This window comes from Cyanistes caeruleus, chromosome 30, assembly GCF_971803275.1.
Source record: "Cyanistes caeruleus chromosome 30, bCyaCae1.hap1.1, whole genome shotgun sequence".
NCBI lineage: Eukaryota > Metazoa > Chordata > Aves > Passeriformes > Paridae > Cyanistes > Cyanistes caeruleus.
Window position 1 is genome coordinate 2122089 of NC_141730.1, and position 25550 is coordinate 2147638.

Sequence of the window (25550 nt, forward strand, 5' to 3'; positions counted from 1 at the left end):
GGGGACTGAGGGGACACCGGGGACACCGGGGGACACCGGGGGGACTGAGGGGACACCGGGGACACCGGGGGACACCGGGGGGGCTGAGGGGACACCGGGGACACCGGGGGACACCGGGGGGACTGAGGGGACACCGGGGACACCGGGGGGACACCGGGGGGACTGAGGGGACACCGGGGACACCGGGGGGACTGAGGGGACACCGGGGGACTGAGGGGACACCGGGGGACAGGGGGGACACCGGGGGACAGGATGGGGACACGGGGGACAGGGGGGACACCGGGGGACAGGGGGGACACCGGGGGACAGGACGGGGACACGGGGGACAGGGGGGACACCGGGGACAGGGGGGACACCGGGGGACACCGGGGGGACACCGGGGGGACTGAGGGGACACTGGGGGACAGGATGGGGGACACCGGGGGACTGAGGGGACACCGGGGGACAGGGGGGACACGGGGGGACAGAGGGGACACCGTGGGGGGTCCGGACACCTTGGGGGGTTCAGGACAGGATTGGGGACACCATAGGGACAGGATTGGGGGGGTCAGGACAGGGTTGGGGACACCATGGGGACAGGATTGGGGACACCGTGGGGACAGGATTGGGGACACCATGGGGACAGGATTGGGGGGTCAGGACAGGGTTGGGGACACCGTGGGGACAGGATTGGGGGTCCCCCCGGGGTCCCGAATAAAGGGCCGGTGGTGGCACTTTGAGCTCCAGGTGTGGCTTTAGTGAGCACGGCGGGAGCGCCCGGTGTCACCCCCGGGCGGGTGACATCGAGGGGTGACACTGGGGGGTGGCACTGGGGGGGTGGCACTGGGGGGTGACACTGGGGGGGTGACATCGAGGGGGTGACACTGGGGGTGACACTGGGGGGTGACATCGAGGGGGTGACACTGGGGGTGACACTGGGGGGTGACATCGAGGGGGTGGCACTGAGGGGTGACACTGGGGGGTGACACTGAGGGGTGACACTGGGGGGGTGACATCGAGGGGGTGACACTGGGGGGGTGGCACTGGGGGGGTGACACTGGGGGGGTGGCACTGGGGGGGTGACATTGGGGGGTGACACTGAGGGGGTGACACCGGGGGGTTGACACCGGGGGGGTGACACCGGGGGGGTGACATTGGGGGGTGACACTGGGGGGTGACACTGGGGGGGTGACACTGGGGGGGTGACACTGGGGGGTGGCACTGGGGGGTGACACTGGGGGGTGGCACTGGGGGTGTGACATCGAGGGGGTGACATCGAGGGGGTGACATCGAGGGGGTGGCACTGGGGGGGATGACACTGGGGGGTGACACTGGGGGGGTGGCACTGGGGGGTGACACTGGGGGTGTGACACTGAGGGGGTGGCACTGGGGGGGTCCCTTCCTGCGCCGGGGGGCCCGGGGGCGGTGATGGGGTGGGGGTGGGGGTGGGGTTGGGCTGTTGCGACATCGGGGGACAGGGACACCCTGAGAGGGAGGGGGGGCCACACCCGGGGGGGGGAGGGGACAGGGACACCCTGGGGAGGGGGGACACAAGCAGGGGGGGACACGGGGGTGACAGAGACACCCTGGGTGGGACATGGGGACACCTCCTGTGGGACACGGGGGTGACAGAGACACCCGGGGGGCTCTGCAGGATTTGGGGGTGCAGCCCCCCCTGCTCCGGCATCGTCATCATTGTCACCGTCATTGTCACCGTCATTGTCACCGTCATTGTCACCACTGTCCTCCTGCTGCCACCGGCTCGCGGGCACTGACACCTGTGTGTCCCCAGTGTCCCCAGGCTGTCCCCAGTGTCCCCAGTGTCCCCAGGCTGTCCCGTGTCCCCAGTGTCCCCAGTGTCCCCAGGCTGTCCCCGGTGTCCCCAGTGTCCCCCAGTGTCCCCAGGCTGTCCCCAGTGTCCCCCAGTGTCCCCAGTGTCCCCCAGTGTCCCCAGTGTCCCCAGTGTCCCCAGTGTCCTCCCGCCCCCGCTGTCCCCTTTGTCCTCCACATCCCAGTGTCCCCATGTCCCCAATGTCCCCAGTGTCCCATCCCAGTGTCCCCAGTGTCCCCAATGTCCCCAGTGTCCCATCCCAGTGTCCCAATGTCCCCAATGTCCCATCCCAGTGTCCCCAGTGTCCCCAGTGTCCCATCCCAGTGTCCCCATGTCCCCAATGTCCCCAGTGTCCCATCCCAGTGTCCCCATGTCCCCATGTCCCCTCTCCAGCCGGGTCCGGGCTGGCCCTGCCATCTCGCGGGGATGTCACCCGCTGTCCCCAAGGCGCTGTCGGGACCCGTCTGTGTCGCTGTCCCCCCTCCCCCGCGGTGTCACCCGGCTGGGGACAAGCTCGTGCCACCTCGCTCGTGCCACCTCAGCAGCCACCCAGAGCCTTCCCCCTTTGTGTCCCCAACAATGGCAGGGCCACGTGCCAGGGGCCCTGTCCCCTCCCGGGGGACAGCGCGGGGACACGGGGACAGGTGGCCATGGGGCAGCGGCACAGCGGCTGCTGAAGGCGGGTGAGTGCCGGGGGCTGTCCCCGATGTCCCCAATGTCCCCCGGTGTCCCCAATGTCCCCAATGCCCCCGGTGTCTCCAATGCCCCCGGTGTCCCCAATGTCCCCGGTCTCCCCCGATGTCCCCAATGCCCCCGGTGTCCCCCAATGTCCCCCGGTGTCCCCAATGTCCCCCGGTGTCCCCAATGCCCCCGGTGTCCCCAATGTCCCCCGGTGTCCCCAACGCCCCCGGTGTCCCCAATGTCCCCACCCCTGGGTCCCCTTTCCGGTGTCCCCCTCCTCTGCAGAGGGTCCCCGTGTCCCCAGAGGTGCCACCCCCGTGTAGCCCCTAACCCCAGGAATGTCCCCATGGGTGTCCCCAACATCCCCCGGGGATGCCACCCCCACGTAGCCCCAGGGATGGCCCCACACTATCCCCACACTGTCCCCGTGCCCCTCAGAGATGTCCCCTGGGCTGTCCCCGTGTCCCTGCCGCTGTCCCCGTGTCCCTCAGAGATGTCCCCAGGGCTGTCACCGCGTTCCCCAGAGATGTCCCCACTCCTGTCCTCGTGTCCCTGCCACTGTCCCCACTGCTGTCCCTGCCGCTGTCCCCGTGTCCCCACACTGTCCCCGTGTCCCCTGGTCTGTCCCACTGTCCCCTGGGCTGTCCCCGTGTCCCCTGGGCTGTCCCCGTGTCCCCGCACTGTCCCCACACTGTCCCCGTGTCCCCTGGGCTGTCCCCGTGTCCCCTGGGCTGTCCCCGTGTCCCCGCACTGTCCCCACGCTGTCCCCGTGCCCCTCAGAGATGTCCCCTGGGCTGTCCCCGTGTCCCCGCACTGTCCCCACTTCTGTCCCCGTGTCCCCTGGGCTGTCCCCGTGTCCCCTGGGCTGTCCCCGTGTCCCCGCAGTGTCCCCACGCTGTCCCCGTGTCCCCGCAGGGATGCCGGTGGCCGGGGGGCTGCTGTGCGGGGCCAGTGGCCTGGCCCTGCTGGTGGCCGCCACCGCCACCCATTTCTGGGTGCAGCGCCGGGCTCCGGGGGGCACGGCCAGCCTGGGGCTGTGGCACGGCTGCCTCGGGGGACAGTGCCACCCCCACGCCACCACCCCAGGTACGCCCGGGGGCTCCAGCAGGGCGGGAATTCGGGGGGGGGTCCGTCCCCAAAATCCCCACCCCGCGGTGTCCCCCGGGGGTGTCCCCTGGGAGTGTCCCCTGGGGGTGTCCCCCGGGAGTGTCCCCTGGGAGTGTCCCCTGGGTGTGTCCCCTGGGGGTGTCCCCTGGGAGTGTCCCCTGGGGGTGTCCCCTGGGGGTGTCCCCTGGGAGTGTCCCCTGGGGGTGTCCCCTGGGAGTGTCCCCTGGGAGTGTCCCCTGGGAGTGTCCCCTGGGGGTGTCCCCGCTGTCCCCTCCCCTCCAGAGGGTCCCACCCGCGAGTAACCCGCGAGCCCAGAGCTGTCCCCACGGGTGTCCCCACGCAGGGTGGGCATTTCGGGGGGGCCACCCCGCGTGTCCCCGCGGTGTCCCCAAGCCGTGTCCCCCTCCCCAGCCCTCCTGGAGGCCACGCGGGTGCTGATGCTGCTCTCGGTGGTCGCCGCCGCCGCCGGTCTCGCCCTGGGCGTGTCCGTGGGGACCGGCGGGGGCCGGCGGGCGCGGGCACGAGTGGCCGGGGCCACCCTGCTGCTGGCGGGTAGGTGGGGACACCCGGGGGGGGTTGGGGACCGTCCCCAGGGCTGGGCTGAGCGGGGACGGGGGCAGAGTTTGGGGGGCAGCAGTGAGCGGAGCCCCCCGGGCTGAGCCCCCCGCGCCCCCCCAGGGCTGCTGGCGCTGCTGGGGCTCGGGCTGGGCTCGGGGGGGACCCTGGAGCTGCTGGGGCCGCTCCGCAGCTCCTGCAGCTTCTCCTGGTCCTTCCTGCTGGGCTGGGCGGGAGCGGCGCTGCTGGGCTCGGCAGGTACCGGGGGAACGGGGGTGCGGGAACGGGGTGCGGGGATTGGGGGTGCGGGAATGGGGTCAGGGGGATTGGGGTGCGGGAATGGGGGTGCGGGGTTTGGGGTACGGGAATGGGGGACCGGAAATGGGGGTGCGGGATTGGGGTGCGGGGTGTGGGGTGCGGGATTGGGGGACCGGGAATGGGGTGCGGGAATGGGGGACCGGGAATGGGGTGCGGGGTGTAGGGTGCGGGAATGGGGTCAGGGGGATTGGGGTACGGGATTGGGGTACGGGGGATTGGGGTACGGGGGATTGGGGTATGGGATTGGCGTGAGGGATTGGGGGTGCGGGATTTGGGGTGCGGGATTGGGGTGCGGGAATGGGGTGCGGGGGATTGGGGTGCGGGGGATTGGGGTGCGGGAATGGGGGACCGGGAATGGGGTGCGGGGGATTGGGGTGCGGGAATGGGGTGCGGGGGATTGGGGTACGGGATTGGGGGTGCGGGATTTGGGTCAGGGGGATTGGGGTGCGGGAATGGGGTGCGGGGGATTGGGGTGCGGGAATGGGGTGCGGGATTGGAGGGACCGGGATTGGGGTGCGGGAATGGGGGTGCAGGGTGTGGGGTGCGGGGGATTGGGGTGCAGGAATGGGGGTGCGGGAACGGGGTGCGGGAATGGGGTGCGGGAATGGGGGACCGGGATTGGGGTGCGGGGTTTGGGGTGCGGGAATGGGGGACCGGGATTGGGGTGCGGGGTTTGGGGTGCGGGAATGGGGTCAGGGGGAATGGGGGACCGGGATTGGGGTGCGGGGGATTGGGGTACGGGGTGTGGGGTACGGGGGATTGGGGTGCGGGATTGGGGTGCGGGATTGGGGTCAGGGGATTGGGGTGCGGGGTGTGGGGTGCGGGAATGGGGTCACGGGGGATTGGGGGTGCGGGATTGGGGTGCGGGAATGGGGTGCGGGAATGGGGTGCGGGAATGGGGTGCGGGGGATTGGGGTACGGGAACGGGGTGCGGGAACGGGGTGCGGGAACGGGGGTGCGGGAATGGGGGGACCGGGACTGGGGGTGCAGGATTGGGGGTCAGGGGGATTGGGGGTGCAGGATTGGGGTGCGGGATTGGGGTGCGGGATTGGGGTGCGGGATTGGGTCAGGGGGATTGGGGTGCGGGATTGGGGGGCTCATGGGGATTGGGGGGCTCACTAGAATTTGGGGGGACAGGGGGTTTGCAGGAGGGCGCGGGGATTGGGGGTACGGGGATTGCGGGGGGGCTCAGGGGAATTTGGGGTCGGGGGATCGGTGGGGGCACGGGAACGGGGGGGTCAGGGGAATTGGGGTCAGGGGGATTGGGGGGTCGGGGGATTTTGGGGTCGGGGGGATTTGGGGGCGCACGGGGATTTGGGGGTCGGGGGATCGGTGGGATCAGGATATTGGGGGAGCACGGGAATTGGGGGGGACAGGGACGGGGGGTTCAGGAATTGGGGGTGTCACGGGAATTGGGGGGCTCCATCCCTGCGCTGAGCTCTGCAGTGGGTGGGATTTCGCCTCCCCCTCCCCATTTTTTTTTGGGGGGGGTAATTTTGGGGTTCCCAAATCCCTTCCTCGCCCCCCTAAGCCCCCCCATTTTACCCACCCCCCCAACCCCCAGGGCTTTTCCACCTTTGTGCCGCTTCCAAGGATCCGTCCCCGCAGAGCTCCGAAGTTGGGGAGTCCTGAGGGGTCCTGGGAGGGGGGGGGGGGTCCCCGTTCCCCCCCCCCCTCAATTTTGGGGTCCCCCGGGTGTGGTCACTGCTGTGCTGAGCTGGGTCCGGCCCCTTCTGATCCCCCTCCCTCCCCTTTCCCGTTTTTCCCCCTTTTTCACCCATTTTGCTGTGCCAATAAATGCCGCCCCCCCCCCCCCCCCCAAACTCCCCGTGGGTTTCCCTGTGGGGTCCGGGGGAATTTGGGGATCCCAAAACTTTCGGGGGTGTCGGCGACAGCCCCCAGCCCCCCCTCCCCAGGTGTGGGAAGGAACTGGGATGTGGTGGGGGGCACTGGGGGTCAAATGGGAAGGATTTGGGGGGCACTGGGAGCACTGGTGAGGGGGGGGAATGGACTGGGAGGGATACGGGGGGCACTGGGGGGCACTGGGGGTGCCATGGGGGTGACTGGGAGCACTGGGAGGGACATGGGGGGTGACTGGGAGCACTGGGGGGGTCACTGGGAGCACTGGGAGCACTGGGGGGGTCACTGGGAGTACTGGGAGGGACATGGGGGGTCACTGGGAGCACTGGGAGGGTCACTGGGAGCACTGGGGGGGTCACTGGGAGTACTGGGAGGGACATGGGGGGTTACTGGGAGCACTGGGAGCACTGGGGGGGTCACTGGGAGCACTGGGAGGGACATGGGGGGTCACTGGGAGCACTGGGGGGGGTCACTGGGAGCGCTGGGAGGGACATGGGGGGTCACTGGGAGCACTGGGGGTGCCATGGGGGGTCACTGGGAGCACTGGGAGGGACATGGGGGGTGACTGGGAGCACTGGGGGGGTCACTGGGAGCACTGGGGGGGTCACTGGGAGCACTGGGAGCGCCCCCGCCGTCCCCGCTCCCCCCGTGCCGGGTGTGGCCCCACCGCTCCCCCCGCGGCCATCGCCGCTTTAAGGCCGCGCCCTCGGCCCCGCCCCCGGCCGGACCTGCCGGACCGGTCCGCCCCGCCCTGCCCCGCCCCCACCCCGCCCCAGGCCCCGCCCCCGGCCCCGCCCCTGCCCCCCTGTCCCGTCCCGCACCGAGCAGCACCGGCCCCTCCGCCGCCACCGGCCCGGCTCGGCCCGATCGGCCCCGGTCCCGCCCGGTCCCGCCCGGCGCGGCCCGGCCAGGCTCAGCCCGGAGTCCCCCGGTGCGTCCCGGTGGCTGCCGGTGGCTCCCGGTTCCGCCCGGTCCCGCCCGGAGGGACCCGTGGAGGCTCTGCCGGGGCTGTCCCGGGGTGTCCCGGTGGGTGCCGGTGGGGCCCGGTCCGGCCCGGATGGTGCTGGCCGGGGGCCGAGGCGCGCCGTGAGCCCGGAGCGCTCCGCATGGACCCCCGCGGGATGCGGCCCGGGGCGCCCGTCCTCCTCCTCACCTTCCTCCTCGGCGTTACCGGTAAGGCCCGGGCGGGGCACGGGGGGCACCGGGACCGGGACACGGGGGGCACCGGGACCGGGACAGGGACAGACACCGGGACACGGACAGACACCGGGACACGGACAGACACCGGGACACGGACAGACACCGGCTGTCCCGGCTGCCAGTCGGGCCGGGGTGCGGATGGCAGCGGCGGCACCGGCTCCCACGGGCGGGGGGGGGAACCGGCACCGAGTGTCGGGAGGGGACCGGAGACAGCCAGGGGCAACTCCCGGGGGGCACCGGCAGCCCCCGGAGGGGCGAACCGGGACCGGGGGGGCAGCGGCTCCCACGGGGCGGGGTGTGGGGGGTGGTGAAACCGGGGCGGTGAGGGCGAAACTGGGGCCGGGATAAGGGAACCGGGACCGGGATAAGGGAACCGGGACCGGGATAAGGGAACCGGGACCGGGATAAGGGAACCGGGACCGGGAGCAGCGTCGGGACCGGGGGGGGAAACCCACGGGCGGCGAGGGCGCGCGCACACGCGTGTGCAGGTGCGCGTGTTCAGGTGCGCGTGTTCAGGTGTGCGTGTTCAGGTGCGCGTGTTCAGGTGTGCGTGTTCAGGTGCGCGTGTGCAGGTGTGCGTGTTCAGGTGCGCGTGTGCAGGTGTGCGTGTTCAGGTGCGCGTGTTCAGGTGTGCGTGTTCAGGTGTGCGTGTTCAGGTGCGCGTGTTCAGGTGTGCGTGTTCAGGTGTGCGTGCGTGCGCGTGTTCAGGTGTGCGTGTTCAGGTGTGCGTGCGTGCGCGTGTGCGCGCTCGGTTGCGCACCTGCGGCCCCGCGCACCTGCGGCCCCGAGTGGCCGCGGGCGCGTTCCCGAGTGGCCGCGGGCGCGTTCCCGCGTGGCCGCGGGCGCGTTCCCGAGTGGCCGTGGGCGCGTTCCCGAGTGGCCGCGGGCGCGTTCCCGAGTGGCCGCGGGCGCGTTCCCGCGTGGCCGTGGGCTCGTGCCCGCGCCTCTCTGCCTGGGCTCCCCTCCCCCCCCCCCCATTTAGGGGCGCGGACCCCCCTGGGGACGGACGAACCGTGGGAACGGCGACACCGGGGTGCCCGGGGGGGGTCCCGCCCCTCCCCCATTGTCCCCAAACCCCCCCCGCCCATTTTTGGGGGTCCCCCCTGCGAGCCGTTCCACGCAGGATGGGGGAGGGGGCTGCACGGAATGCGGGGGGGGGGGGATCCCCTGCTCTGCGCCTCTCGCCGTGCCTCAGTTTCCCCCCCCTCGGGAGCCGTGGGAACGGGCTGGGGACCACCCCTCACCCCCGCGGGTCGCTCTGGGGGATGCCGCCCCCTCCCCACTCCCCACTCGCACCCCGCGTTGGGGGCTCGGGGGGGGCTCGGGGGGGTCCCCGCGGGGGCCTGGGGTTCCCACGGGTGTGCGGGGGTTCCCACGCGCGCCTGAGCGACTTTTTTGGGGTGGGGGAGGAAGGGGGGGGGGTCCGTCCGTCCGTCCGTGTGTCCCCCCCCTCCCACCCCCCCCCCACGTTGGGGGCTCGGGGACAGGGGGTGGCCCCGCACGTGCGCGCGCGCGTCCCCGTGGGAAAAAACCGCACCCCGGGGACCCCCGTGGGAGTTATTGGGGGGACCCCCCCCCCCTCCCAGCCCCCCGGGACCACCCCCCCCACCCCGGTCCCGGTTGCCGGGGCTGTTTTGGGCCCCTCCCGCCCCCCCCCGCCCCCCCCCGCGCGCGGCCGGGGCGTGGGGGCCGCGGGGCCGGTTCAGCCGGTTCCCCGCGCCGGTTCCCACGCGCTCGGGCCCCGCTGGGTGGGGACGCCCCGAGGGGGGGAACCTCCCCACGGAACCCCAGAACCGCCCCCCGCCCCGCCGCTGCCGCCGCGACCCCCGCGGGACCCCCCCGGACCCCTCCAGGAACCCCCCCCCCCGCAACCTCCCCGTTCCCTCTGCGAGCGCTCTGGGGGAAACTGAGGCACGCGCGGGCGGCGGGCGCAATTAATGAAGGGGATAATGAGGCTAATGAGTCGGGGGGTCCTTCGGGGGGGGTTGGGATGGTGGAGGGGATTTTGGGGACCCCCCGGGGGGCTCTGCGGGGGCGGCAGCGCGGGATCCGTCCCGGCCGGTTGGGCTGGACGGGCCGGCCCGGCCGCTTCTGGCGGCGGCGGCGGGGCGGGACACGCCCCCAAAGCTGCGGGACACGCCCCCAAAGCTGCGGGACACGCCCCCTCCCCCCCAAAAAAATGCACCCCCAAAAATGCGCCCCAAACCTCGCCCGCTCCATCAGCTCCCCCAAACGCGCTGATGGAATCCTGCACCCCAAATTCACAGCCGCAAACCTGCCCCCCCCCCAAAAAAAAAACCTCAGCCGCTCTCCAAAAATGCACCCCCCAAAAATGCAGCCCCAAAAATGCAGCCCCAAAAATGTACCCCCAAAACTGCACCCTCAAAATGCGACCCCAAAAATGCACCCCCCAAAAATGCAGCCCCAAAAATGCAGCCCCAAAAATGCAGCCCCAAAAATGCAGCCCCAAAAATGCACCCTCAAAATGCAGCCCCAAAAATGTACCCCCCAAACTGCACCCTCAAAATGCGACCCCAAAAATGCAGCCCCAAAAATGCACCCTCAAAATGCAGCCCCAAAAATGCAACCCCAAAAATGTACCCCCAAAAATGCAGCACCAAAAATGTAGCCCCAAAAATGCAACCATCAAAATGCACCCCCAAAACTGCACCTCCAACCCCACGATCAGCCAGCCCCCAAATCCCGCACCCCAAACACGGCACCCCAAATCCTGCACCCCAAATCCCGCACCCCAAACACGGCACCCCAAATCTTGCACCCCAAATCCTGCACCCCAAATCCCGCACCCCAAATCCCGAACCCAAATCCCGCACCCCAAATCCCGCACCCCAAATCTTGCACCCCAAATCCTGCACCCCAAATCCCGAACCCAAATCCCGCACCCCAAATCCCGCACCCCAAATCCCGAACCCCAAACACCGCACCCCAAATCCTGCACCCCAAATCCCGAACCCCAAATCCCGCACCCCAAATCCCGAACCCAAATCCCGCACCCCAAATCCCGCACCCCAAATCCCGCACCCCAAATCCCGCACCCCAAACACCGCACCCCAAATCGTGCACCCCAAATCCTGCACCCCAAATCCTGCACCCCAAATCCTGCACCCCAAATCCCGCACCCCAAATCCCGAACCCCAAATCCGGCACCCCAAATCCGGCACCCCAAACACCGCACCCCAAATCCGGCACCCCAAATCCCGAACCCCAAATCCCGCGCCCCAAATCCTGCACCCCAAATCCTGCACCCCAAATCCGGCACCCCAAATCCCGAACCCCAAATCCCGCACCCCAAACACCGCACCCCAAATCCCGAACCCAAATCCCGCACCCAAATCCGGCACCCCAAATCCCGCACCCCAAATCCCGCACCCCAAACACCGCACTCCAAATCCGGCACCCCAAACACCGCACCCCAAACACCGCACTCCAAACTTCCAGCCAGCCCCCCAATCTGAACCCCAAATCCTGCAGGTGTGCCCAGGTGTGCCCGGGTGTGTGTGAGTGTGTCCAGGTGTGCCCGGGTGTGTGTGAGTGTGTCCAGGTGTGCCCAGGTGTGCCCGGGTGTGTGTGAGTGTGTCCAGGTGTGCCCAGGTGTGCCCAGGTGTGTGTGAGTGTGCACAAGGGCTCCCACGTGGATGTGAGTGCAAGCACAGATGTGCCCAGATGTGCTCGGGTGTGCCCAGGTGTGCACCTGAGCCCTGTGCAGGTGTGCCCAGGTGTGCCAGGTGTGCCCAGGTGTTCCTGAGCCCTGTGCAGGTGTGCCCAGGTGTGCCCAGGTGTGCCAGGTGTGCCCAGGTGTGCCCAGGTGTGCCCAGGTGTTCCCGAGCCCTGTGCAGGTGTGACCAGGTGTGCCAGGTGTGCCCAGGTGTGCCCAGGTGTTCCTGAGCCCCGTGCAGGTGTGCCCAGGTGTGCCAGGTGTGCCCAGGTGTGGTCTCACACCCTCGCTATCACACCTGGTGCCCACAGGTGACACAGGGGCCACACTGAGGTCCCCCCATGTCCTGCAGGTGGGGGCCACGTGGAGGTGCCTGTACCCATGTACAGGTGTCACACTCAGGTGTCACACTTGGGTGTCCCAGATGTCCCACTCAGGTGTTCCAGGTGTCCCAGGTGTCCCTCCCAGGTGTCCCAGGTGTCACTCCCAGGTGTCCCAGGTGTCCCACTCAGGTGTCCCTCCCAGGTGTCCCAGGTGTCCCAGGTGTCACTCCCAGGTGTTCCAGGTGTCCCTCTCAGGTGTGCCAGGTGTCCCAGGTGTCCCTCTCAGGTGTCCCAGGTGTCCCAGGTGTCCCTCCCAGGTGTCCCAGGTGTCCCTCCCAGGTGTCCCAGGTGTCCCTCTCAGGTGTCCCAGGTGTCCCAGGTGTCATTCCCAGGTGTCCCAGGTGTCCCTCCCAGGTGTCACTCCCAGGTGTGCCAGGTGTCCCAGGTGTCCCTCCCAGGTGTCCCAGGTGTGCCAGGTGTCCCAGGTGTCCCAGGTGTCATTCCCAGGTGTCCCAGGTGTCCCTCCCAGGTGTCACTCCCAGGTGTCCCAGGTGTCCCAGGTGTCACACCCAGGTGTCCCAGGTGTCCCTCTCAGGTGTCCCAGGTGTCCCAGGTGTCCCTCTCAGGTGTGGCGTGTCCCGCAGGCGGGGGCCGCGTGGAGGTGCCGCGCAGCGTGACGGCGGTGCTGGGGCAGGACGTGGTGCTGCCGTGCCGGTACCGGGCGCAGGAGCAGGAGCAGGTGGTGCAGGTGACGTGGCTGAAGCGCGGCCCGGGCGCGGGGGCCGAGGTGGCCGTGCTGAACCCGCAGCACGGCGAGCACGTCCAGGAGCCCTTCGCGGGCCGCGTCCTGCGCCACGGCCACGGCGGCCTGGAGGACGGCGACATCCTCCTGCGCAACGCCGTGCAGGGCGACGAGGGCGACTACGAGTGCCACCTCATCACCTTCCCCATGGGCAACTTCGAGGGGCGGCTCACGCTCAGGGTGCTGGGTGAGCTGGGGACACCGGGACATGGGGACAGCGGGGACAGGGACACGGGGACAGCTGGGACAGGGACACGGGGACATGGGGACGGGGACACAGGGACAGCGGGGACAGGGACACGGGGACATGGGGACAGGGAAATGGGGACAGCGGGGACAGGGACACGGGGACGGGGACATGGGGACAGGGACATGGGGATAGCAGGGACAGGGACACGGGGACATAGGGACAGCGGGGACAGGGACACGGGGACATGGGGACAGGGAAATGGGGACAGCGGGGACAGGGACACGGGGACGGGGACATGGGGACAGCGGGGACAGGGACACGGGGACAGCTGGGACAGGGACACGGGGACATGGGGACAGGGAAATGGGGACAGCTGGGACAGGGACATGGGGACGGGGACATGGGGATAGCAGGGACAGGGACATGGGGACAGCTGGGACACGGGGACACAGGGACACAGGGACACGGGGACAGGGACACGGGGACAGGGACATGGGGATAGCGGGGACAGGGACATGGGGACAGCGGGGATGGGGACATGGGGATGGGGGACAGGGACATGGGGACAGCGGGGATGGGGACATGGGGATGGGGGACAGGGACATGGGGACAGCGGGGACACAGGGACACGGGGACACGGGGACAGGGACATGGGGACAGCGGGGATGGGGACATGGGGATGGGGGACAGGGACATGGGGACAGCTGGGGACGGGGACATGGGGACAGGGATGTGGGTCGTGGACATAGGGGACGGGGGATGGGGGACAGGGACATGGGGACAGAGGGTGGGGGATGCGGGGGACAGGGGACACAGGGGACATGGGAGACACGGGGGACATGGGACACAGATACAGGGGACATGGGGGACAGGGGACATGGGACACATGGGACACAGGACATGGGGACACAGGAGACATGATGCACATGGAGACACTGGGGATGGGACACTTTGGGGACATGGGGAACACTGGGGATGGGACACTTTGGGGACATGGGGGACACTGGGGATGGGACACTCTGGGGACACGATGGACACTGGGGATGGGGACACTTTGGGGACATGGGGAACACTGGGGATGGGACACTCTGGGGACATGGGGACACTGGGGATGGGGACACTTTGGGGACATGGGGGACACTGGGGGTGGGGACACTTTGGGGACATGGGGAACACTGGGGATGGGGACACTTTGGGGACACGGGGGACACTGGGGATGGGGACACTTTGGGGACACGATGGACACTGGGGATGGGGACACTTTGGGGACATGGGGGACACTGGGGATGGGGACACTCTGGGGACACGATGGACACTGGGGATGGGGACACTTTGGGGACATGGGGGACACTGGGGATGGGACACTTTGGGGACATGGGGAACACTGGGGATGGGACACTTTGGGGACACTGGGGACATGCGTTGAGTGGCGGGCACAGGGGACACAAGGGGCACTGGTGCCATGGGGGCCATCGAAGGCCCACGCAGGACACAGCACACACCCGGTGCCACACCGCCCGCTCCGTCACCACCACCCATGTCCCCACCGCATCCCTGACCGCCCTGTCCCCTCCGCAGTGCCACCGCTGCCCATCCTGAACCCGGGCCCGCCGCTGGAGGAGGGCCAGGGCCGGACGCTGGCGGCGTCGTGCACGGCCGAGGGCAGCCCGGTGCCATCGGTGCGCTGGGAGACCGAGGTGCGTGGCACCAACGCCACGCGGCGCTCGGCCCACGCGCGCTCGGCCTCCGTCACCAGCGAGTTCTTCCTGGTGCCCGGGCGCAGCATGAACGGCAAGAGCCTCACCTGCGTGGTGGCACACCCCGGCCTGCGCCACGAGAAGAGGATCACGCACCTGCTCAGCGTCGCCTGTGCGCCACCGGGCACCGCCGGGGGGCGGGGGGACACGGGGGGACACGGGGGGTGTGGGTGGCATTGGGGACGTGGAGGGTGTTGGGGACATGGGGAGTGTGGAGGACACTGGGGACATGGAGGGTGTTGGGGACATGGGGAGTGTGGAGAGCATGAGGGACGTGGGGTGGCATTGAAGACATGAAGGGTGTTGGGGACATGGAGGGTGTTGGGGACACAGAGGACACTGGGGACATGGAGGGTGTTGGGGACATGGAGGGTGTTGGGGACACAGAGGACACTGGGGACATGGAGGGTGTTGGGGACATGGAGGGTGTTGGGGACACAGAGGACCCTGGGGACACGGAGGGTGTTGGGGATGTCCTGGGCTCAGGGGACGTGGAGGGTGAGGGGGGAATTGGGGACATGGGGGGGGAGCTGAGGGACATTGGGGACATTGGGGACATGGAAATCGTGGGGAGCACTGGGAACACTGGGGACACTGGGCAGCTGGAGGGTGTTGGGGACATGGATGACACGGGTGACACGGGGGGACACTGCCATGGAGGACCTTGGGGACACCGAGGGTGGCACATTGGGTGTGGGGAGGATGAAGGACTCGGGGGGGACACCTTAGCCATGGGGGCCACAGCGGGGCGGCGGGACCTTGTCCCCTCGGTGTCCCCTGGCTGTCCCCTCGGTGTCCCCTGACTGTCCCCTCGGTGTCCCCATGTCCCCCAGACCTGTCGGACGCGTCGGTGCTGGGTCACACGGCCGAGTGGCAGGAGGGGATGGAGGGGGCAGCGCTGACCTGCCTGGGGGATGGCAACCCCCCCCCGACCTACAACTGGACACGGTGAGGCCACTGTCACCTCCTGTCACCTCCTGTCACCCACCCCATGGCACCCTGCCCTGGGTCCCCTCGCCCGTGTCCCCCTGTGTCCCCAGAGCACGGCTGTGTCACCGCCAGGGTCTGGAGCGTGTTCGTGTCCCTGTGGTGTCCCCCGCCCCAGCTTTGTCCCCACTGTGTCCCCCTGCCTGTGGCCATGTCCCACGGCCCTGCCGTGTCCCCCATGTCCCTGCAGTGTCCCCTGTCCCTGCGGTGTCCCCTGTCCCTGCTGTGTCCCCTGTCCCTGCCACATCCCCTGTCCCTGCCACATGCTCCTGGGCTGTGTCCCCCATGTCCCTCTTGTGTCCCCATGTCCCTACAGTGTCCCCTGTCCCTGCTGTGTCCCCTGTCCGTCTTGTGTCCCCATGTCCCTACAGTGTCCCCTGTCCCTGCCACATCCTCCTGCTCCTGGGCCGTGTCCCCGTGCCCATGTCCCCACCGTGTCCCCCCCTGTCCCTGTTGTGTCCCTTCTGTTTCTGCCATGTTTCCCCTGTCCCTGCCGTGTCCCCATGTCCCTTCCACATCTCCCCACCCCCCCAAATCCCTCGCTCCCACCCGTCCCCCCGTGTCCCTGTCCCCTCCCGTCCCCCCCGTGTCCCTGTCCCCTCCCGTCCCCCGTGTCCCTGTCCCCTCCCGTCCCCCCCGTGTCCCTGTCCCCGCCCGTCCCCCCCGTGTCCCTGTCCCCTCCCGTCCCCCGTGTCGCTGTCCCCGCCCGTCCCCCCGTGTCCCTGTCCCCGTCCATCCCCCCCGTGTCGCTGTCCCCTCCCGTCCCCCCGGTGTCCCCTCCCGTCCCCCCGGTGTCGCTGTCCCCTCCCGTCCCCCCGTGTCCCTGTCCCCGTCCGTCCCCCCCGTGTCGCTGTCCCCTCCCGTCCCCCCCCGTGTCCCCTCCCGTTCCCCCGGTGTCCCCGCCCGTCCCCCGGTGTCCCTGTCCCCTCCCGTCCCCCGGTGTCCCCGCCCGTCCCCGGTGCCGCCGTGGCTGTGCCCGGCGGTGCCGCGTGCCCGGACAGGCCCCGCGGTGCCCGGCTGGGCGTCACCCGTGGGAACCGGCACCGCCGCCTTTGATGCCACCGCCGCCACCGCCAGCAGCCCGCACCCGCACGGGCAGGCAGCGGCTGTCACCGGGGCTGTCACCGGGGGTGTCACCAGGGAGTGTCACCGGGGCTGTCACCGGGGAGTGTCACCGGGGAGTGTCACCGGGGCTGCCACCGGGGGTGTCACCAGGGAGTGTCACCGGGGCTGTCACCGGGGCTGTCACCGGGGGTGTGACCGGGGGTGTCACCGGGGCTGTCACCGGGGGTGTCACCGGGGGTGTCACCGGGGCTGTCACCGGGGCTGTCACCGGGGGTGTCACCGGGGGTGTGACTGGGAGCTGTGACTGGGGGCTGTGACCGGGGGTTGACACTGAGGGCTGTGACCGGGAGATGTCACCGGGAGCTGTCCCCAGGGGCTGTCCCCAGGAGCTGTCCCCGGGGGCTGTGACCGGGGGCTGTGACCGGGGGCTGTCCCCAAGAGCTGTCCCCAGGAGCTGTGACCGGGAGCTGTCCCCAGGGGCTGTGACCGGGGGCCGTGACCGGGAGCTGTCCCCAAGAGCTGTCCCCAGGAGCTGTGACCGGGAGCTGTCCCCAGGGGCTGTGACCGGGGGCTGTGACCGGGAGCTGTCCCCAGGGGCTGTCCCCAGGAGCTGTCCCCAGGGGCTGTCCCCGGGGGCTGTGACCAGGAGCTGTCACCGGGAGCTGTCCCCAGGAGCTGTGACGGGGAGCTGTCCCCAGGGGCTGTGACCGGGGGCCGTGACCGGGAGCTGTCCCCAGGGGCTGTCCCCAGGGGCTGTCCCCAGGGGCTGTGACCGGGAGATGTCACCGGGGGCTGTGACCGGGAGATGTCACCGGGAGCTGTCCCCAGGAGCTGTCCCCAGGAGCTGTCCCCAGGGGCTGTCCCCAGGGTCTGACCGCCGGGTGTCCCCGCAGGGTGGACGCTCCGCTGCCCGCGGGGGTCAGGGCCAAGGGGGACACGCTGCTTTTCCAGCGGCCGCTGGCCGTGGCCGACGCCGGCGACTACGTGTGCCGAGTGTCCAACCGCGTGGCCGCCAAGGAGGCCCGGGCCAACGTCAGCATCCGGGGACGTGCCACAGGTGGGGACAGGGACACTGGGGACACCTGCGAGGGCTGGGGGGTGGCAGAAGGGAGAGGGGGTGGTGAGGGGAATGCTGGGCTTGGTTTCTCCATCTCTCTGTATGTCCGTCTGTCTGTCCGTTCGTCCGACCGTCCACTTGTCCATCCACTCATCTGTCCGTCTGTCCACTCATCTGTCCATCTATTCATCCACTCATCTGTCCATCTGTCTGTCCACTCATCTGTCTGTCTGTCCACTCATCTGTCCATCCATCATCCATACATCCATCCATCCATCCATCCATCCATCCATCCATCCACTCATCTGTCCATCTGTCTGTCCACTCATCTGTCCATCTGTCCACTCATCTGTCCATCCATCCATCATCCATCCATCCATCCATCCATCCACTCATCTGTCCATCTGTCTGTCCACTCATCTGTCCGTCTGTCCACTCATCTGTCCATCCATTCATCCACTCATCTGTCCATCTGTCTGTCCACTCATCTGTCTGTCTGTCCACTCATCTGTCCATCCATCCATCCATCCATCATCCATCCATCCATCCATCCATCCATCCATCCATCCATCCATCCATCCACTCATCTGTCCGTCTGTCCGCTCATCTGTCCATCCATCCATCCATCCACTCATCCGTCCATCTGTCCATTCACCCATTCATTCATCTGCTTGTCCACCCGTCTGTCCATCCCCCCGTCTGTCCATCCCCCCACCTGTCCATCTGTCCCTCCACCCATCCGTCCCTCCCTCCTCCGCTCCTCCCACCCACGTCCATCCCTCTTCCACGCCCGTCCACTCATCGTGTGCTCATCCACCCCTGCTTTACTCACTGCCTGCTCACCCGCCCTTCCGTCCCCTCACCTGTCCCTCTGTCCCCTCACCTGTCCCTCTGTCCCCTCACCCGCCCTTCCGTCCCCTCACCTGTCCCTCTGTCCCCTCACCTGTCCCTCTGTCCCCTCACCCGCCCTTCCGTCCCCCCACCCGCCCTTCCGTCCCCTCACCCGCCCTTCCGTCCCCTCACCTGTCCCTCTGTCCCCTCACCTGTCCCCTCTGTCCCCTCACCTGTCCCCTCTGTCCCCTCACCCGCCCTTCCGTCCCCTCACCTGTCCCCTCACCCGCCCTTCCGTCCCCTCACCTGTCCCTCTGTCCCCTCACCTGTCCCTCTGTCCCCTCACCCGTCCTTCCGTCCCCTCACCTGCCCTTCCGTCCCCTCACCCGCCCCTCTGTCCCCTCACCTGCCCCTCTGTCCCCTCACCTGTCCCCTCTGTCCCCTCACCTGCCCTTCCATCCCCTCACCTGCCCCTCTGTCCCCTCACCTGTCCCCTCTGTCCCCTCACCTGTCCCCTCTGTCCCCTCACCTGCCCTTCCATCCCCTCACCTGCCCCTCTGTCCCCTCACCTGTCCCCTCTGTCCCCTCACCTGTCCCTCTGTCCCCTCACCTGCCCTTCCGTCCCCTCACCTGCCCCTCTGTCCCCTCACCTGCCCCTCTGTCCCCTCACCTGTCCCCTCTGTCCCCTCACCTGCCCCTCTGTCCCCTCACCTGCCCCTCTGTCCCCTCACCTGCCCTTCCGTCCCCTCACCTGTCCCCTCTGTCCCCTCACCTGCCCCTCTGTCCCCTCACCCACCTTTCTGTCTCCCCTGGTTTGGGGTGTCCCCTGACCCCGCGGGGTGTCCCCTGACCCCATGGGCTGTCCCCCTCCCCGGTTTGGGGTGTCCCCTGACCCCCACGGGGTGTCCCCCCGGTTTGGGGTGTCCCCCCGGTTTGGGGTGTCCCCCTCCCCGGTTTGAGGTGTCCCCCCGGTTTGAGGTGTCCCCTGACCCCGTGGGGTGTCCCCCTCCCCGGTTTGGGGTGTCCCCCCCGGTTTGGGGTGTCCCCTGACCCCCACGGGGTATCCCCCTGGTTTGGGATGTCCCCTGACCCCACAGGGTGTCCCCCCGGTTTGGGGTGTCCCCCCGGTTTGGGGTGTCCCCTGACCCCGCGGGGTGTCCCCCCGGTTTGGGGTGTCCCCTGACCCCGCGGGGTGTCCCCTGACCCCGCGCAGTGTCCCCCTCCCCGGTTTGGGGTGTCCCCTTGGTTTGGGGTGTCCCCCCGGTTTGGGGTGTCCCCCCGGTTTGGGGTGTCCCCTGACCCCCATGGGGTGTCCCCCCGGTTTGGGGTGTCCCCTGACCCCCATGGGGTGTCCCCCCGCTTTGGGGTGTCCCCTGACCCCGCGGGGTGCCCGCAGAGGACCCCGTGCGCCGCGTGGACCTGGTGTCGGCCTCGGTGGTGGTGGTCGGGGTGATCGCCGCCGTCCTGCTCTGTGTCCTCGTCATCGTCGTGGTGGTCATGACCCTGTACCACAAACGCAAGACACAGCGCATCTCCGAGAAGTAGTAAGGGAGGGGACATGGGGACACGGGGGGACATGGGGACACGGGGGGACGTGGGGACACGGGGGGACATGGGGGGACATGGGGACACGGGGGGACATGGGGGGACATGGGGACAAAGGGGGACATGGGGTCAGTGGGAGACGGGATGGACACAGGGACATGGGGACACCAGGGGGACATGGGGGGACATGGGGACACCGGGGGACATGAGGGGACATGGGGACAAAGGGGGACATGAGGGGACATGGGGACAAAGGGGGACATGAGGGGATATGGGGACAAGGGGGGACATGAGGGGACATGGGGACAAAGGGGGACATGGGGTCAGTGGGAGACAGGATGGACACAGGGACATGGGGACACCGGGGGACACAGGGACATGGGGACACCGGGGGACATGGGGACATGGGGACACCGGGGGACACAGGGACATGGGGACACCGGGGGACATGGGGACATGGAGGGACATGAGGGACATGGGGGACAAGGGTCAGTGGGAGACAGGATGGACATGGGGACATGGAGGGACAGGGGGACACATGGGGACATAGGGGGCACGATGGGGACATGGGATAGACACAGAGGACATGGCAGGATGTGAGGGACACGGGGGACACAGGGGAAAAGGGGGACACAGGGGACATGGGGGACATGGGGGACATGGGGACACGGGGGGACATGGGGACACGGGGGGACATGGGGACAAGGGTCAGTGGGAGACAGGATGGACACAGGGACATGGGGGACACAGGGGACAAGGGAGGACACAGGGGACACAGGGCATGTGGAACACAAAGGGGGCCATGAGGAGACATGGCAGGGACACAGAAGGACACAGCAGGACACGTGGGGACACAGTGGGGACATGGGGACCATGCTGAGTGTCCCCCGTGTCCCCAGCGAGGAGGAGCTGACGCTGACCCGGGAAAATTCCATCCGGAGGCTCCACTCCAGCCACAGCAGTGACCCCCGGGCACAGGTGGGGACACGGAGAGCGGGGTCCTCGGGGCTTGAGGGGCTGGGACTTGGTCTTGGGCTGGACTGTGGGGTGTCCGTGGGGTGTCCGTGTCCATGTCATGGCCATGTGATGTCCATGGGGTGTCCATGGCATGGGGTGTCCACGTGATGTCCACGTGATGTCTGTGGGGTGTCCATGGGGTCAGACTGTGGGATGTCCAGGTTGTGTCCATGGGGTGTCCATGGCATGGCGTATCCATGTGATGTCCATGTGGTGTCCACATGATGTCCATGGGGTGTCCATGGGATGTCCCTGTGGTGCCCATGTGATGTCCATGGGGTGTCCATGTGATGTCCATGGGGTGTCCATGGGACGTCCCTGTGATGTCCATGTGGTGTCCATGTGATGTCCATGGGGTGTCCATGGCATGGCATATCCATGTGATGTCCATGTGATATCCATGTGATGTCCATGTGATGTCCATGTGATGTCCATGGGGTGTCCATGTGATGTCCATGTGATGTCCATGGGGTGTCCATGTGGTGTCCATGTGATGTCCATGGGGTGTCCATGTGATGTCCATGTGATGTCCATGGGGTGTCCATGTGATATCCATGTGATATCCATGTGATGTCCATGTGATGTCCACATGATGTCCATGGGGTGTCCATGGGGTGTCCATGTGATGTCCATGTGACGTCCATGTGATGTCCATGTGATGTCCATGTGGTGTCCATGTGATGTCCATGTGATGTCCATGGGGTGTCCATGTGATGTCCATGGGGTGTCCATGTGATGTCCATGTGATGTCCATGTGATGTCCATGTGATATCCATGTGATATCCATGTGATATCCATGTGGTGTCCATGTGATGTCCATGGGGTGTCCATGGGGTGTCCATGTGATGTCCATGTGATGTCCACATGATGTCCACATGATGTCCACGTGATGTCCATGTGGTGTCCATGTGATGTCCATGGGGTGTCCATGTGATGTCCATGTGATGTCCATGGGGTGTCCATGTGATGTCCATGTGATGTCCATGTGACGTCCATGGGAGGTCCATGGGGTCAGACTGTCGGATGTCCACGTTGTGTCCATGTTGTGTCCGGGCGGTGTCCAGGGATGTCCATGGGGTGTCCGGGTGGTGTCCAGGGATGTCCATGGGGTGTCCGTGTGGTATCCGGGGGTTGTCCAGGGGTGTCCGGGCGGTGTCCGGGGGTTGTCCAGGGGTGTCCTGGGTGCTGACCAGACTGTCCCAGCTGGAGGAGACGTTGCAGCTGCGGACGGAGAGTCGCCAGGGCAGCCTGCGAGGGGACAGCCTGCGAGGGGACAGCCTCAGAGGGGACAGCCTGCGAGGGGACAGCCTGCGTGGCACCAGCATCTGCTCCGCCATGGTGAGACACGGGGGACACCAAGGGTCACCGTGTTCCTGGGGGTGTCCCTGTGCCCAGTGACACTCCTGTCCCCCACGCTGCCCATGTCATGCCTGGTGTCCATGTCCCCAGTGAGGCCCGTGTCACCTGGTGGTGTCCGTGTCCCCAGTGAGACCCGTGTCACGCATGGTGTCCGTGTCCCCAGTGAGGCCCGTGTCACCTGGTGGTGTCCGTGTCCCCAGTGAGACCCGTGTCACCTGGTCATGCCCATGTCCCCATTGGTGTCGCTGTCCATGCCCTTGTTCTGATCAGGGTCCGTGTCCCTGTGGTGTCCCCATGTCCCCACTGGTCCCTGTGTCCCCATGGTCCCCATGTCCCCCATGGATCCCCATTGGTCCCTATGTCCCCATGGTGCTCATGTCCCCACTGGTCCCTGTGTCCCCACTGGTCCACATGTCCCCAGCAGTGCCTGGGTCCCCATGGGTCCCCATGTCCCCGCTGGTCCCCATGTCCCCATGGTCCCCATGGTCCCCATGTCCCCACTGGTCCCCATTGGCCCCCATTGGTCCCCATGGTCTCCATGTCCCCATGGTCCCCATGTCCCCACGGTGCTCATGTCCCCACTGGTCCCTGTGTCCCCATGGTCTCCATGTCCCCAGCAGTGCCTGGGTCCCCATGGGTCCCCATGTCCCCGCTGGTCCCCATGTCCCCATGGTCTCCATGTCCCCACAGTGCTCATGTCCCCACTGGTCCCCGTGTCCCCATGGTCTCCATGTCCCCACTGGTCCCCATGTCCCCATGGTCTCCATGTCCCCACAGTGCTCATGTCCCCATTGGCCCCCATTGGTCTCCATGGTCCCCATGTCCCCACTGGTCCCCATGTCCCCACAGTGCTCATGTCCCCACTGGTCCCCGTGTCCCCATGGTCCCCATGTCCCCATGGTCCCCATGTCCCCACGGTGCTCATGTCCCCACTGGTCCCTGTGTCCCCATGGTGCTCATGTCCCCACTGGTCCCCGTGTCCCCATGGTCCCCGTGTCCCCACTGGTCCCCATGTCCCCACGGTGCTCATGTCCCCACTGGTCCCCGTGTCCCCATGGTCCCCATGTCCCCATGGTCCCCATGTCCCCACGGTGCTCATGTCCCCACTGGTCCCCGTGTCCCCACCAATCCCGGTGGCACCCCTGACGCGTCCCTTGTCCCCAGAGCGAGGAGCCCGAGGGCCGCAGTTACTCCACGCTCTCCACGGTGCGGGAGATCGAGACGCAGACGGATGTCCCCGTTGTCCCCGTTGTCTCGGCGCCAGCGCCGCCAGCCCCCGGCGGGAAGGAGCCCAAGGAGGAGGAGGAGGAAGGGGGCGGCGGGGGGGACCCCATCAAGCAGGCCATGACGCACTTCGTGCAGGAGAACGGGATGCTGCAGGCCAAACCCAGCTCCAACGGCATCTACATCAACGGCCGCGGCCACCTGGTGTGAGCCGGCCACCGAGGGGACACCTGGGGACAGCCAGGGGACAGCCAGGGGACAGCCAGCACCCCCCGCGCCCGCCCGGCTCTGCCCCCGCCGCTCCGGTCCCCGGGTGTCACCTCCCTGCTGGTGTGGGGTTGGGGACAAGGACAGTGCCCCAGGACTGTCACCTCGCTGCTTGTGTGGGGTCAAGGATGGACTTCAGTCCCCAGGTGTCACCTCCCTGCTGGTGTGGGGTTGGGGACAAGGACAGTGCCCCAGGACTGGCTGCGGTCCCCGGGTGTCACCTCCCTGCTGGTGTGGGGTCAAGCAAAGACTCTGGTCCCCAAGTGTCACCTCCCTGCTGGCACATGGAGTTGGGGACATCACCAAGCCCCAGGACATTCTTCGGTCCCCAGGTGTCACCTTGCTGCTGGCACAGGCCTGGGGACAGCACCGAGCTCCAGGACACGCTCCTGTCCCCAAGTGTCCCCTCCCTCGTGGTGTGGGGTCAGGGGTGGACTCTGGTCCCCAAGTGCCACCTCCCTGCCATCACAGGCCTGGGGACAAACCCCAGGACAAGCTCCTGTCCCCAGGTGCCACTTCCCTGCTGTCACTGGCTTGGGGACACCGCTGAGCTCCAGGACACGCTCCTGTCCCCAAGTGTCCCCTCCCTGCTGCTGTGGGGTCAGGGATGGACTCTGGTCCCCAAGTGCCACCTCGCTGCCATCACAGGCTTGAGGACATCACCAAGCCCCAGGACAAGCTCCTGTCCCCAGGTGCCACCCAACCCCGGGCTGGGGACACTTGTGGTGACATCGGGGACCCCCCAGGACTCCCCAAACCTCCCAGGACCGAGCGGGGCAGGAGCCCCCGGGTCCCCCCGACCCCCCCGGGACTGTGGTGGCAGTGGGGACAGCCGTGTCCCCTCCCCCCCGGGTGGGGGAGGGGCTGTACAGCCGTGTATAGACCCTGTAAATAAACACCCCGCGGGGCTGGGCACGAGTGTGACAGCTTGGGGACACGGGGGACACGGGGCTGGGCACGAGTGTGACAGCTTGGGGACACGGGGGACACGGGGGGGACACGGGGCTGGGCACGAGTGTGACAGCTTGGGGACACGGGGGACACGGGGGGGACACGAGTGTGACAGCTTGGGGACACGGGGGGGACACGGGGGGACACGGGGGACACGAGGGGGACACGGGGGGGACACGAGGGGGACACGGGGGTGACAGGTGGGTGGGACAGGTGGCACAGTGGTGACACTGAGACGTGTAGGTGACACAGGTAACGTGCGGTGACACGGGGGTGACACGGGGGTGACAGGTGGGTGACACGGAGGTGACACAGGAGGTGACACGGGGGTGGCACTGTGGGTGCAAGGGCAGAGCGTCTGGGGCGGGGCTGGGGGTGCAGGTGAGCTGGAGGGGGCAGGGGAGCGTGCAAGGGCAGGAAAGAGCGTGCAAGGGGGCGTGCAAAGGTGAACAGGGGTGTGCAAATGTGAGCAGGAGTGTGCAAGGGTGACCAGGGGTGTGCAAGGGGGTGTGCAAGGGGGTGTGCAAGGGTGAACAGGAGCGTGCAAACCATGCCAGGAGTGTGTAAACCACACCAGGAGTGTGCAAGGGTGACCAGGGGTGTGCAAGGGTGAGCAGGAGTGTGCAAATGGGAACAGGAGTGTGCAAGGGTGAGCAGGGGTGTGCAAATGTGAGCAGGAGTGTGCAAGGGTGAGCAGGAGTGTGCAAACCACACCAGGAGTGTGCAAGGGTGAGCAGGGGTGTGCAAACCATGCCAGGAGTGTGCAAGGGTGAACAGGGGTGTGCAAGGGGGTGTGCAAGGGTGAACAGGAGCGTGCAAACCATGCCAGGAGTGTGTAAACCACGCCAGGAGTGTGCAAGGATGACCAGGGGTGTGCAAGGGGGCGTGCAAAGGTGACCAGGGGTGTGCAAGGGTGACCAGGGGTGTGCAAATCACGCCAGGAGCGTGCAAGGGTGACCAGGGGTGTG

The 25550-nt window shown here is 67.9% G+C and overlaps 2 protein-coding genes across 2 annotated transcripts; both read left to right on the forward strand.

Annotated features, from left to right (window-relative positions):
- The first annotated feature begins 1960 nt into the window (after nucleotides 1–1960).
- On the forward strand, nucleotides 1961–6132 carry LIM2 (lens intrinsic membrane protein 2). Its single transcript, XM_086866365.1, is given in 8 exon segments — nucleotides 1961–2313; nucleotides 2316–2445; nucleotides 2448–2493; nucleotides 2796–2797; nucleotides 3407–3577; nucleotides 4010–4150; nucleotides 4277–4411; nucleotides 6036–6132. Coding segments are annotated over 8 exon segments (1005 nt in total). The 5' UTR covers nucleotides 1961–2001; the 3' UTR covers nucleotides 6104–6132.
- Nucleotides 6133–7161: 1029 nt separating this feature from the next.
- NECTIN4 (nectin cell adhesion molecule 4) lies at nucleotides 7162–24546 on the forward strand. Its single transcript, XM_086866305.1, has 9 exons — nucleotides 7162–7504; nucleotides 12175–12519; nucleotides 14101–14391; nucleotides 15113–15227; nucleotides 17225–17388; nucleotides 19616–19763; nucleotides 20664–20742; nucleotides 21985–22119; nucleotides 23305–24546. The coding sequence occupies exons 1-9, from the start codon at nucleotides 7438–7440 to the stop codon at nucleotides 23572–23574; spliced, it is 1614 nt and encodes a 537-aa protein (XP_086722431.1). The 5' UTR covers nucleotides 7162–7437; the 3' UTR covers nucleotides 23575–24546.
- The last annotated feature ends 1004 nt before the right edge of the window (nucleotides 24547–25550 follow it).

Coding starts and splice junctions, on each gene's coding strand:
- NECTIN4 (XM_086866305.1), top strand. CDS start 7,438: ATGGACCCCCGCGGGATGCGGCCCGGGGCGCCCGTCCTCCTCCTCACC. Junction 12,520..14,100: donor GCTCACGCTCAGGGTGCTGG/GTGAGCTGGGGA, acceptor TCCCCTCCGCAG/TGCCACCGCTGCCCATCCTG. Junction 15,228..17,224: donor CCGACCTACAACTGGACACG/GTGAGGCCACTG, acceptor GTGTCCCCGCAG/GGTGGACGCTCCGCTGCCCG.